At 42.3% G+C, this 14,760-nt stretch overlaps 1 protein-coding gene across 13 annotated transcripts in view; it reads right to left on the bottom strand.

Moving 5' to 3' along the window:
• plcb4a (phospholipase C, beta 4a) overlaps positions 1-14,760 on the bottom strand; it is a 546,496-nt gene that overhangs the window by 34,462 nt on the left and 497,274 nt on the right. For 11 of the 13 annotated variants that reach the window (XM_043696592.2, XM_043696591.2, XM_043696588.2 and 8 more), the window contains 2 exons: positions 11,223-11,309; positions 7,989-8,025 (listed from right to left, as the gene is read on the bottom strand). In XM_043696592.2, coding sequence (XP_043552527.2) covers positions 7,989-8,025; positions 11,223-11,309 — 124 coding nt within the window. The remainder of the gene's footprint in view (positions 1-7,988; positions 8,026-11,222; positions 11,310-14,760) is intronic. The other 2 variants (XM_043696594.2, XM_043696595.2) reach the window with 1 other exon arrangement.

The raw sequence follows: 14,760 nt of genomic DNA, 5'->3' as shown, positions 1-14,760 counted from the left end.
AGGGTAGGGGAATGGGTCAGTGTGGGACTTATTGGGCCAAATGGCTTGTTTCCACTGTAGGTAATCTAAATTAGGCACAAAGTAGAGGAAAACCCAGGGTAAAGTACAACTTGCTCTAAAACCCACTTCCATAAGAATTCCAATGAGCTGAGCTCAGAGTCAGCATCACCAGAGGCGCTGGTTAAACTCAATTCCTTAGCTTGCCCCTGGTCTGGGGCTGAGCCTGTCTCTTTCAAGCTTGACTCCTTCGGCGAAAAAGCAAAACAAAAATGCTCCGCTGTTTTGTAATTTTTTAAAATGAGTCTACCAATTTTTTTTTGCTTTGACATTGATTTTAGTTGGGTTCAGTAAGTGATATATGTTCCCCTCACAACTTGCAGAACCAGAGCTCAGGCAGCTTGTCGATGGGTTTCTTGTTGAAGGGAAATGAGAAAAGTCCGAACCTTATGTTGAAGGGTGACCAAAGGGGTTATTTCTGTTCCAAAAGAAACATGAAGCATTAGAAATGTTCAGCATGTTTGGTGGTATCTGTGGAGACAGGGACAGAGGGCAGTGACTCTTCCTCAAGTTCTAGTGCAAGTTGTAGACCTGAAGTGTTGACTCTCCTTCTGTCTCCATAGATGCTGCCCAGCTGACTGTACATTTCCAGCATTTTTGGTTTATAACACAGATTTCCAGCATCTGCAGTATTTTATTCTCCTTTTATCTGCTTCATGCTGTATCTGTAAGCATGGCTAGATTCAATCTAACATTAGAAGATACTCATCAATGAAACATGTGATTTTTCTGTTGAGAAAGCCCACTTGTGTGGATAGAGAGAGCACAATATTGCAGCCAGGTTAGTTGATGCTAATTTATTGAATGGTTTTGCCATTTTTTAACTTGAAAGTGAAACCTGGAGTCATGTACCCATGGAATGCCACTGTTAGTTCAATGATTTGGAGATGCTGGTGTTGGACTGGGGTGTACAAAGTTAAAAATCACACATCACCAGGTTATAGTCCAACAGGTTTATTTGGAAACACTAGCTTTCAGAGCACTGCTCCTTCATCAGGTGGTTGTGGATGAAGGAGCGGCGCTCCGAAAACTAGTGTGCTTCCAATTAAACCTGTTGGACTATAACCTGGTGTTGTGTAATTTTTAACTGTTAGTTCAAGATAGTCTCGTTTGTCCATAAGATTATTGTTTGTGTGCATGGTCTTTCGGATGTTGAGGTCTGAATACTGCATAGGGCCAGTTTCAAAGAAGCAGAGCTGGCTGCATAGTATGAATGAGCAGGTGGTGTGTAATTGTCTGACTAAGCTGTAATATGTATCATACGGAAACCTGAAATTTCCACTGGCTCGGTCAATAGAGTCACTGGGTACAAAAGCCTGGGAAGTGTTTTGGATCTTACATAGAACTGTTCAACATCAATGTGACGATGGTTTCCAATTCTGGGGATCTGAAAAATGTGAAGATGTAAGGTTTAAGGTTGGAAGGAGGTATTGGGGAGCAGTAGGGCCCATATCAGCAGCAGAAGAAGCATCAAGATCCACGATTTCTCATCCTGGCTCTGATTATTTCTGCTGAAAGCTTTTAAACTTTACTATCCCAACATTCCAACTTTTAGAATCAGTACACTGGGGTGCGATCAGGCTGACTTTTAATGATGGGGGAGTGCAGTATGCAATTTTGGTCACTTTAGTTGAGAAAAAGACGATACAGTCAAGTCGAAAACAAAAACAGAAATTGCTGGAAAAGCTGAGCAAGTCTGACAGCATCGGTGAAGAGAAATCAAAGTTAACGTTTCGGTTCTGTGACCCTTCCCTCCTGTTTTGAGGGACCCGAACCGTTAACTCTGATTTCTCTTCACGGATGTTGCCAGACCTGCTGAGCTTCTCCCGCGACTTCTGTTTTTGTTTCTGATTCACAGCATCTGCAGTTCTTCTGGTTTTTAGTTAAGTTAGAAACCGTTCAGAGATGGCTCATTTGACACATGATGGGTTGATCCAATGATTAGATTACTTACAGTGTGGAAACAGGCCCTTCAACCCAACAAGTCCACACCGACCCGCCAAAGCGCAACCCATTCTCCTACATTTACCCCTTCGCCTAACACTATGGGCAATTTAGCATGGCCAATTCACCGAACCTGCACATTTTTGGACTGTGGGAGGAAACCGGAGCACCCGGAGGAAACCCACTAAGACACGGGGAGAATGTGCAAACTCCACACAGACAGTCGCCTGAGGCGGGAATTGAACCCGGGTCTCTGGCACTGTGAGGCAGCAGTGCTAACCACTGTGCCACCGTGCCACCCACAAGTTTGGAGTTTAGAAGATTGAGAGGTGATTGTATTGAAACAGATGTGATCCTGAAAGGAGCTGCAAGTGTGGACGCTGACAGGATATTTCCTGTTGTGAGGGTCATTAGAACAATGGGACACGGGTTAAAAATAAGAGGTCTCCCTTTCCAAAGGAAGATGAGGAGAATTTTCCTTTCCTCTCAGAAGTTGGCTATGTCTGTGGAATTCTTTTCCCCGAGAGCGGTGAAGGCTGGGTCAATGAATTTATTCAAGGCAGAGTTAGAAAGGCTTTGGATAGACAAAGTCAAAAATCACATGACACTAGGTTATAGTTTTGTTTTTACCACAAACTTTCTGAGACCCTGCCTCTTCCTCAGGAAGGAACAGTGCTCCGAAAGCTTGCAGTTCAAATAAACCCGTTGGACTATAACCTGGTGTCACGTGATTTTTGACCTTGCCACCCCAGTTCAACACTGACACCTCCACATCTTGGATAGACAAGGGAGCTAAGGGGTTATGGGTGGCTGTGGACCAGATCAACCATGATCTGATTGAATAGTACAGCATGCTCGAAGGGCTGAATGGTCTTATGTGTTCCTCAGTCTTGTGTTCCTATGATTTATGATAAAAGTTGGAGTGTCTTATGTTTTCTTAGCCTGGAATAAAAAGACATTTAAATGGTGATCCATTCGAGATTTTAATTTTTCCTGTCAAGTCTGTTAATGAAGGACTAAAATGCACCTTGGGTGAAAGTAATCTCGTTTTTACTAGTTTCATTGCAAACAAAAGAAAAAATATTTTGATGTGAAAATCACTTGAAAGAAAAAGATGTTGGAAACAACACAAGCTTGAAACTACGCAACAATTTTATAAATATTATCAAAAACCAAGAAACCGAAGCAAAGCTGAAAACCCAATGACTCTGATGAAAGTGCTGGTGATAATTATGGTACCATGGCAACTGTGATTCGATTAAATTGTTCAAAAGAAATGAGAAATACAATCCTACTTTCATTCTGTGTGAATAAAAATTGCTGCAGAAATGTTGGTGGGGTCACATGAGGAGAGGAACAGCAAAAAGCAATTCTGTGTAAAAATGAGAATTTGTTAAATTAAGGTCAGAAGTCACACGACACCAGGTGACAGTAAAACAGGTTTATTTGGAATCACAAGCTTTCAGAGCACTGCTCCTTCGTCAGGAGCCGTTGGACTATAACCTGGTGTCGTGTGACTTCTGACCTTGTCCATCCTAGTCCAAAACCATCACCTCCTCATTGTGTTAGACTGAAAGTGACATATTCTATTGGTGCGTGACTCCTGATTTCACATCCAAGTTTAAAAGTGGCAAAACCTTCTTGTAAGTTAGCACCGACAATTCACCTGTGATGGCATGCCATATTCCTCCTAGGAGACAAAGTGCAAATGTTTTATAATCGCACTGCATTTCCATTGGTCAGACTTCATACGTATGACTGGGCCCTGAGACAAAGACTGGGGTATAAACCTGTCTAAAGGACTCCAGGTTGCTGGAAATAAGGACAGGCATGAAGCAGAATGCCATACTCAATAATTCCCTTTCACTGTATTTCGGGGATTTGTGTGGAGCAAACTCAGTGATCACGGAGAGGAAGCGACATTCAGAAGCAAGGGAAACAAAACTCACCAGCAAGGCATGGCATTTGGTATTCCTCATACTCAGCTGCGTCAAGAATTTTCTTCAGAAGGTTAGGAAAAGCCTGTTTCTGAGCACAATTGTTTGATGAATAAAGTAACAGCGGATGCAAGAAATGGGATGCATGTTAATGAAGTTAGCAAGAAGGCCATTTTGATGAGAATGTATGTGGTAAGTGCACTGGGTGTAGCTAATGAGGATTGTCAATGCATTGGCTGGGTGGGATTCCTTTGCATAGTGATGGGGTGGGGGGGTTGTTGTACACCTTTTACTACCAGCCATATTGGCTCAGCAGGGAATGCCTTCTGTCTCCTCATCTTGATTTACCCTTGGCTTCAAGAGATCATCCTCTCATTTTATCCTGATGACTCTGTGGCTCAACACACGTTTCATATCCAGGAGTAGCTCCAGAACATCGCATCATGTGACCTGCCTGGCATCTGGAATGTCCCTCCCAGAGACACAGAGGTGAGATTCCATTCTAAGACGGAGAGCTGTGTCATTCTTTAGGGGTGTGCGGGAGCGACGGGATTAAGTGCCTATCAGGCTAGCATTGGGCCTTCCTTGAGATTCAACAACGTGCAGGAAGGAAATTCTGAAGTCCCTCCCCCCGGAAGCCATGGGTCGGTCACAGGCTGGGCTTTGCAGGCGGTAACCCCAGCCCAGAAGTGGTGTGTGCTGCCAGTGACATGCCAAGAGAGGGAACCAGGCCACAGATGTTGGAGGGCTAGAGATGGGACTTATAGGTGACCCTCTCTGCTCTTTGCTGAGTCCCTCGATCAGGCGCTAAATGCCTGTTGGGCTTTCCTGTGGCTATCCAGAGGTACGGGACATCATGATGCTGCCTTGCAATCCCTGGGCCACCAACTAAATCCCAACGTGTCACGGATAATCGGAATCGACTGGCACAATCGATGAGCTTAAATGACTGCCAACTGCGGGTGGGCAAGTCCACCTAACGGGCCCACTCTTACCCATCCCCAACTTTATCATGAGAGGCTTTCCCACCACAGAAGACTGACAACGGGGTGTCTCCTGTTGTGAGGGTGGTTCAGCTGTTGTGTTTCCTACTGCGATGGGCTGCACCGAATCCAGTCCCTACTCCTCAACTGATAATACAATGGTGGTATCTGCACTGGTACTCATAGCTGTGTTGGGGATGGCAAGAAACCATGTCTGAGGAAGGGAAAGTCAAATCTCTAAAGTTGTCAATAAAATCCACTTTACTGAATACTCTTGACATGATAGGTTTTACCTTAAAAGCCAGTCACCTCAACATTGGGGAGACTAAGTGCAGATTGGGTGACCACTTTGCAGAACACCACCATTCTACCTGCAAGCCTGACTCTAAGCTTCTGGTATCATGTCAATTTGATTCTCTGCCTTGCTCTCACACTGACATTTCTGTCCTCAGCCAATTACACCATTCCAATGCTGCTTAAAGCAAGCTTGATGAATAGCATTTGTTTATGAATAACAGAAAAAAGATCAAGTACTTAGCAGAATGGTATAAAGACAACAATTTCTCCAACAATGTCAGCAAAATGAAGGAGCTGGTCATTGACTTCAGGAATCGGAGTGGAGGGCATGCCCTTGTCTATCAATGGTGCCGAAGTGGAGATGGTTGAGTGCGTCTGATTCCTGGGAGTGACAATCACCAACATTTTGCCCTGGTCCACCCATGTTGACAGTCAAGAACGCACATCAACATCTCTACTTCCTCAGAAGGCTAAGGAAATCTGACATGTCCACAAGGACTCTTATTAATTATTATAGATGCAGCACAGAAAGCTTCCCATCTGGATACATCACAGCTTGGTATGGCAAGCTCTTCTCAAGACCACAGGAAACAGCAGAGAGTTGTGAACACATAAACCAATCTTCCATCCATTGGCTCCATCTATACTTCCCACTGCTTTGGGAAGTAACCAACATGATCAACAACACCTCAGTTATACTCTACTTCACCCAATTCCGTTGGGCAGAAAATATCAAAGATGGAATACACATACACATAGATTAAAGAACAGCTTCTTCCCTGCTGCTATCAGACTTTTGAATGGACCTCTCAAATATTCATTCTGATCCCTCTCTCTGCAGCTGTAACACTATTCTACACTCTGTTTGTGCTACACTGATGCACTTTGTATCGTACAATCTGCCTGCATAGCATGCAAAACAACACTTTTCTCTGTACCTTGGTACATGTGACAACAGTCAATCAATCAGTCAATCAGTCCAGTATCTGATCCTTCACTGACACCTTACACTCTTCCAAATTCAATATTAGTTCAATAGTTTCGGACTGTAACCTCCTCATTTTGTTCCCCGTTCTTTCCTGCTTTCAGTTTTTGTTCTCTCTCAGCCAGCAGCTCACTCTCACCACATCGTTTGTTTCTTTTGCACCTCATCTCCATTCCCTTGTACCCTGGAGGATTAACCCTTCTGTTGTTCAATGCCTTGCACTCTGCTATAGACTTTCCTTCCAACCTTGTTCCTGCTCTCCTCTTGCTGAAATCCTATTCCATTTCTAACTGGTCACAGAGTGAATTCTGTTTCCCTCCCTCCACAGATGCTGCCACACCTGCTGAGTATATTTCCAGCATTGTTTTTGCTTTTATTTCAGGTTCGCAGCATTTGCAGTCATCTCTTTTTCGAAACAAAGGACTAATGGTGCCTCCTGCAGCAGCTCAGAATGAGCTCAATGTATAAAGGTTGTGAGCCATGGCATAAACTCATCAATTAAAACACACTCTGACAGTGAACTGGAATTTATCTTAGTACGCTGAATATTCCTTAGCCTTATTTTAAGTCACAGGAAGTATGGCACAGATGAAACCTGTTGACAATACATTCTGCCATATTTGCAAAGTCCCATTGTGTGCCCTGGGTACTGACACTATGCAGCAAGGGCCTGATCAGTGAATATCTTTTGTTTGCTTCAAACTTGTGTGACATTGAAGTAGTTACCTTCCATATCCAACAGTTTACTCAATGAACAGTTTAAATGGTCACACTGGTACAAATATTTTGACAGAGGTGACTATGATCCCACCTAAATTCCACAACTGTGTACTGCCTTGGGTTCTGTATAAGGGGCAGGGCATTGACCTTAGTTTCATTCTCTCTCATCTCTCAAAAGTGCTGACTCAAGCTGGGTTCTAGTTCAATGAGTTTCTCCCCAGTCCTCTCATAGTTGGCCCTGTTCAAGGAATCTCTACAGAGAGAGCCAGCAGATAAATTTAGTATCTGTTCTATCTTCTACCACCTACTATCAAGTGCCAGACCTGCTGAGTTTCTCCAGCAACTTCACTTTCTATTTCAGATCTCTAGCATCCAAAATACTTTGATTTTACAATCATCAAATATGCTGCCAATCCCCTTTTCGATAGGGAGTCGAAGGGCCTGCTTGATTCACAGTGGTGGGTGATAAGTGACTGGTAACATTTACGTTTCATAAATACCATGAGTCTTAACAAGAAGAGGCACTTTTCTTTTTATACATCTGTGCGTTGGATGTAGCCAAGTTTCAGTTGGGCGGAGGTTTAGAACTTGAAAGGCACATAAAGCAGGTCGACCTGTTGTAATGGGAGATGTGTACCCAGTGTTGGCAATCCATGAGAAAGGACAGAGTTGATGACTGTTGTGAAAGGTGCCGCAAATACCACTCCACTCCTCTCACCTCCTGTTGATTCTATCCAAAACCCAACTTCGGCAAGCCATCCTCCATTTTTACCACCCTTCCAATGCTCATGTGCACACAACTAACAGATCTGTGATCCCTACCCATTTGGCTACCTTTGAAACCCAATTACTTTTGGATTCTGCCCCTAGGAGTCATTGCTAGCATCTCAAGGCTAGGCAAGCAAAGTTCCACAATTCATTCGATGCACAAAAAGTTTCAGTTTTCACATCAATAATGTAACAACTAATATTAATCACTGTAAGCTCATTGTTATTTGAATATGAAGTACTGTCAAAATGGAACAACAGATTTGATTGTTGGTTGGTAATTAAGAACAGTCCTACCTTGAATGGCAGACCCTGCATGACATGATTTCAGCAGCTGTTTGTACAAAAATAATAGTCAGTGATTACAAACGAAAAATGTAAATAAAATGAAATGCCAGTCCTTAAAACATTTTAAAAATGTGCTTTACATCTGAATTCTAATGGACAAGGGAAAAATGAAGCAACAGATTCAACATGATATTTTGGATTATTGCATTTTCTCACTGGATGATTACTAGTGTAAGTAACAAAATAACATAAAATGTCTGTTCATTCATGCTCATTTTTCAGAAGGACTGTGAATAGAGGATTGCAGAAAAATGAATGGAAGAATCAGGCAAAAACAATGACAGAGATGGAGGGAAAGAGGAGATGCTAAAAATATCGAGATCAGCTGGAGTGCACAAATGAGTTATGTTGATGATTATTAAGCAACATACCTCTATTTAACAATTAGACTGCAGTAGCAAGGTACATACAGCCCACCACCAAGCTGGCTGGAGGCATAAAAGATTGCACCTTCAAAACATCTTCAGCAGAAATTTCTCCTGAGATTTTGATGAAGGTACTCAAACAGATTTGCAAAAGTTCACACCATACAAAGAGCAGTGCTGATGGAGAATTTTGGCTGGCAGATGTTACAAAAAGCGTAGGAAGAGATGCAAAGCTTTCTGATAGTATCCCAACAATCTTGATTATTGTAAATCATGGAGTTGAAAAGAACGTAACGCTCTCCTTAAAAACCCCAACCTCATTCCTAGACCCCCATCCCCACTTCTGTCAGTGGCCTCTTCAAAGAAATTTATGAATGACTGCAACCAAGCCTGCTCTGGCGAGATTTGTTGGGCAAGTAATGACATTAATCATGATGGGGTCGAAGGCTGGTGGGTGAGGCTAGGCTGTAGGCAAGGTACTCAGTGTCAAAAATATTTGGTGACGGATGTAGAACAGGGCTTTACAAAAGGCCATGGGGCAGGATTATGCTTGAGTTGGCATTACATTGGCATGGAGACTACAAGGGGTAATGTTGATGGGTGGTTAGGGAATATGAGCTGGCATGGAGGACTTCTTTACACCATGGGAGCAGGTTGGGTGGGGACATGAGTTGGTATAGACGGGGCATGTGAAATGGGTGGCGGAAGGTGATGGGGTTGAATAAATATGGCGAGATGACTTAATATTTAACAAAATAACGAGCGTGGAGTCCTGGAGTACCGAGAGTGGTCTGCATTCAACAGTCTCTGTGTCCAGCTCTGACTGACCTCTGGGGGCAGCGGGAATGACCACACTCTGCTCCCACCCCAGAATGAAAAGTGCGGTCGCCTGAGGCACGTACGTTGAGTCAATAAATCTCTTAACTCGACTTCATTGCCTCAGGAATGAAAAGCTGGCCCATACTGAGGCAGAGACATCATTTAACATCATTCCTATTTACTGGGGAAAAAAATAAATCATAGTTACAATGAGATCAGTTAACTCAGCTCAGACTGGAGGTGACCCCTGGGATATTTCAATTTACCTTGGAGTTCCTGTGGGTAATGTCCTGCCTCTGTGCCAGGTTCAAGTCCCTGACCAGGACTTGAAGCCCAAGGGAGGTGAGTTCATAGCATGGCCAAACTATCAATCTGAAAAGCCTACTAAAGCAAGGTTGCGAGACCAAGAGATTAGGAATCAATGTTCTTTTCACCATGAACCACATTCCCAAACTACAATATGTGTGTAAAAGTGCATGTCATATGGCAACTCAGACACATTGGGTGTCCTCTAACACATCCCCAACAGTCAACTAATGATTGTCTTTATGTAGTGATCCATCAAACTAACCAGGAGCTAGATTTTATGATCCTGCCAATTTGAATGAGTATTCAGTTTAAGGCCTCATCTCTGATTTATTGGTTAAATACATCTCTTTATGGTTGACAGAAAGTTTAGCAAGTAAAACATACTGCAGAAAAAAGCTGCAAACTTAATCATATAAGCTGATGCCTTCTCCCACTCATTGGGAGTTGGGAGATTAGACAGTGAGGCCATTGCAGCCAAACTGGCCAAAACAGTACTCCCACTGAAACCAATGGAATCTACAATCTATTGAGGTAAGAGTAGACATGTACTTCTGTATGCCTGTGTGAGATGACCTGACAAAACCATTAAGCAACGCTCTAAGCCTCTCAGTTGCGCTCTGTCAGTGGAAATTATTTTCAATTCAGCCGGATTGATGAACACCATTACATAATTACTGAAGCAAACGCTTCTTTGGACCCATAAAGTTAATTAGCTTAAGATGATTTTTTTGAAAAGAACGGTTAATATAGTGACAATTTTCTAAAGGCATGGTCTATGAAATAAGAACACGCGTTTGACTAAAAGTCTTACATTTTGAAAATGGCTAAAACATTCAACTTATTATTTGAATTAAGAAACTTTTTAAAAAAGAAAGATTAAAATCCTTCTTAAAACTAAAATACTAATAATTCTTGCATCTAATATCTCGTTTGTGAACGGCTGAGAGTTTATATTTTTCGGGCAGAATCAGTATTGTGCTGAGCACCATTACATATTCTTTTTAACACAGATCATTGTGGCTAATGCTTGATAGGCAGCTTTCAAAAGTAGTCAAATTGTTTAAATGCTAATTATAAAGATTAGCGGAACTGTTCGGGAACATCATGATGGTTACCGAGCTGGTCTGTACTCAGTTTTTTAAAGGCAGTAGCTATTAGAACTTAATGTCACGTCAACCTTAAATGATAATTTGCACTGATTCACTATACAATGCTAGGGACAACATCACGCATCAGTATTCATGCTGCTCTCTTGCGGCGAATCCTTTTGTTCTCTGCATCAACGAATAAAGGACTCAAATGGTTCAATACATGGGTTTTACAATTAACTAGTAATTAAATCACAATTCTATTCCATGTGTTTGTTCAGGTTTTGTGTTTTTTGACAGATGAACAAACGAAAAAAGACTTGTGGAATAAAATAAAATTCTTTGTGTAGCAATTCCCCTTGTCTGATGCTCTGCATGGTAGCCTGGCATGTGCGATATTTTCATCTGTGAACAACTCATTGTTTTAGACTCTCTAAGCATCAGTAACTATGATAAAGATGCCCTTCCGTTCATTAAGTCCTCGAGTGTAACAGAAGGGAAAACTTGAGGGCTAGTTAAGAAAGTAAATAATCCTTTTGCTTTCCACCTCATCAACACAGTCCAATTTAATGCTATAGACGCAGAATGTCTGAAACTACTACCTGATCATTCTGTCTCTCCAAGCCTTCCAGCTGTTCAAGCTGAGCTTTCTTTAATTGGTCCATTTCCTTGGATTGCTTCATTGCAAGCTATGAAAGAAAAGCAAACATTGCAGTTATGTTGCACAAGAAGTATTTATTGCAGGATTTAAATTTTTTTCCGTCATCTATAAACAGTTTTTGCACATTTATCAGACAGACCGTCTGCACTGTAAACGCCCAAAACTTGTTTTTGCATCACACTCATGATTGACTTATCAATAAAATTAGTGAACGGGAAAAGCAAAATATATAGCCCATTATGTAAAAATAACTGGCAGTGACTTCTGTAATTAATACATAATTATTTACTTAATTAATACATCACCACAAAATTAACCACAAATAATTTTGATAAAATAAGACTAAGCTTATAGTAGTTCTGATCCTGCTGAATACCTAAAGCCACAGCTTGATTCAAGCATTAAAGTAGGGGGATGGTCTACTGGTATTATCATTGGACTATTAATCCAGAGACCTACTTCATCATCTGAGAACCTGGATTCAAATCCCTCCATGTCAGATGGTGGAAAATGAATTCAATAAAAATCTGGAATTATGAGTCTGATGATGACCATGAATCCATTGCCAATTGTTGGGAAATCGCATCTGGTTCACTAATGTACTTATAGAGTCATAGAGATGTACAGCATGGAAACAGACCCTTCAGTCCAACCCGTCCATGCTGACCAGATATCCCAACTCAATCTAGTCCCACCTGCCAGCACCCGGCCCATATGCCTCCAAATCATTCCTATTCATATACCCATCCAAATGCCTCATAAGTGTTGCAATTGTACCAGCCTCCACCACTTCCTCTGGCAGCTCATTCCATACCTGTACCACCCTCTGTATGAAAAAGTTGCCCCTTAGGTCTCTTTTATATCTTTCCCTTCTCACCATAAACCTATGCCCTCTATTCTGGACTCCCCAACCCAAGGGAAAAGGCTTTGCCTATTACCTTATCCATGCCCCGCATAATTTTGTAAACCTCTGTAAGGTCACCCCTCAGCCTCCAACACTCCAGGGAAAACAGACCCATCCTGTTTAGCCTCTCCCTATAGCTCAAATCCTCCAACCCTGGCAACATCCTTATAAATCTTTTCTGAACCCTTTCAAGTTTCACAACATCTTTCCGATAGGAAGGAGACCTGAATTGCACGCAATATTCCAAAAGTGGCCTAACCAATGTCTTGTACAGCCGCAACATGACCTCCCAACCCCTATACTCAATACTCTGACCAATAAAGGAAAGCATACCAAACGCCTTCTTCACTATCCTGTCTACCTGCGACTCCACTTTCAAGGAGCTATGAACCTGCACTCCAAGGTATCTTTGTTCAGCAACACTCCCTAGGACCTCACCATTAAGTGTATAAGTCTTGCTAAGATTTGCTTTCCCAAAATGCAGCACCTTGAATTTATCTGAATTAGACTGCATCTGCCACTTCTCAGTCTATTGGCCCATCTGGTCAAGATCCTGTTGTAATCTGAGGTATCCCTCTTCGCTGTCCACTACACCTCCAATTTTGGTGTCAGGGAAGGAAATCTGCCATCCTTCCCTGGTCTGTTGTGTACATGACTCCAGACCCACTGCAACATGGTTGACACTTAACTGCCCTTTGGGCAAGGAGGGATGGGCAATAAATGCTGGACTAGCATGCCCTCATCCCCTGAATGAAAAAAAGCAAGTTTCATAGTCTTGAAGGCAATTGAGAGAAATGCAAAGGTTAACTTTCTTTAGGGCTATCTGCTGGACACTAGCCAGGCATGGTATACCAGAGGTTCTGCTGAACTATAAGCAGAAAACATTTTGATAATGCTGTCTGCCACACTGAGACCTCACACATTCCGTCTTCATGTAGATAAGAACTGGAGGAGGCTATTCAGCCCCTCAGAGCCTGGTCTGCCATTCAATGAGACAATGGCTGATCCTGTGACCAAACCACTTTTGCACTATATCCCTTGATATCTCTGGCTGACAAAAACCCTAGTGTGCGCTGTCTTAATAATAACAATGGGTCGAACATCAACTGATACTTGCAGAAGAAATTGCTACCACCTTTTGTGCGAAAAAGGGGTTTCTAACTTTGTCTTTAGTTTTTGATGTCGTTAGTTTAGAAACGAAACAGAAATGCTGAAAAAGCTCAGCAGAACTGGCTGTGGAAAGAGAAAGAGGACCTTTTTGAGTCCAACATGACTTCTCCAGAGTGGATCTGATGAAGGAACACATAGAACTCAAAACCTGATCGTTTTCTTTCTCCACAGAAGCTGTCAGGTCTGTTAAAAGTTTTCCAGCACTTTTGTTTCTATTTGAGATCTCCATTTGATTTTATTACTCACTCCTGGCACTAACTTCTTGACTTTCATCTTCATGTCCTAGATTTTCCTCCGAGCAGGAGTAGTTTCTCTCAACTTATCCATCTGTTCCCATCATTTATAAATTCACTTATACTTGTTTCAATCTAGTGTGCTGCCTTCAGTGCACATGATGCAAAGGTGGATTTACCGATTGCTTTTCTGAGCATCTCTGTTCTGTTGGAAGGTACTATCTTCACTACCCAATGTCCTAATCTGTCCCATTCCATGTTCTTCCTCTTTGCGCTTCTATAACATTCCAATTAAAGTCAACACAAACTGGAGGAAGATCCTCCTACATCAAAAACCGACGACAATTCCTATTCTCGCTGTACTTCAAATCTAGTAATATGCCCCAGATGCTTCACAGGAGCTTTTTTTAGACAACAGGTGACCTTGAGTTGCATAAGGAGGTATTTGAACAGGTGACCAAATACCGGGTGAAAGAGGTGTATTTTAAGGAGTGACTGAAAGGAGGAGGGAGTTAATGAGGTTTAGAAAGGGACTCCTGAGGGATAGACAGCTGGACTGCTGGATACCAAAGAGAATTGGGATGTGTGAGATATCATAGAGTCATAGCGTTATAGGGATGTACAGCAGGAACACACTCTTTGGTCCAACTTATCCATTCCAACCAGATGTCCTAATTTAATCTAGTCCTATTTGCCAGTACTTGCCCATATCCCTCTCAACTCTTCCTATTCATATACCCATCCGGATGCCTTTTAATTTATGTAATTGTACCAGCCTCCATCATTTTCTCTAGCCGCTCATTCCATATACACACCATCCTCTGCATGAAAAAGTTGCCCCTTCGGTCCCTTTTAAATTTTTCTTACCTATTTACCCTATCCATGCCCCTCATGATTTTATAAACCTCTATGAGGTCACCCCTCAGCCTTCGACGCTCCAGGGAAAACAGCCCCAGCCTATTCAGCCTCTCCCTATAGCTCAAACCCTCCAACTCCGGCAACATCCTTGCAAATCTTTCCTGAACCCTTTCAAGCTCCAATAGGAGGGAGACCGGAATTGCACGAAATATCAGAAATAGAAAACTGTGTGGTCTTTCTTTAAATTCATCGGAATGTGAGAATTGCTGGCCAGGTCAGCACAGTAGTAGTGCCCCTACATCTGGACAAAGAAA

This window comes from Chiloscyllium plagiosum, unplaced genomic scaffold (genome assembly GCF_037043375.1).
Source record: "Chiloscyllium plagiosum isolate Xiang-an unplaced genomic scaffold, Cpla_swu_hap1 HiC_scaffold_10, whole genome shotgun sequence".
NCBI lineage: Eukaryota > Metazoa > Chordata > Chondrichthyes > Orectolobiformes > Hemiscylliidae > Chiloscyllium > Chiloscyllium plagiosum.
The sequence above is the reverse complement of the archived record's forward strand: the minus strand, read 5'-3'. Positions and strand labels throughout refer to the sequence as shown.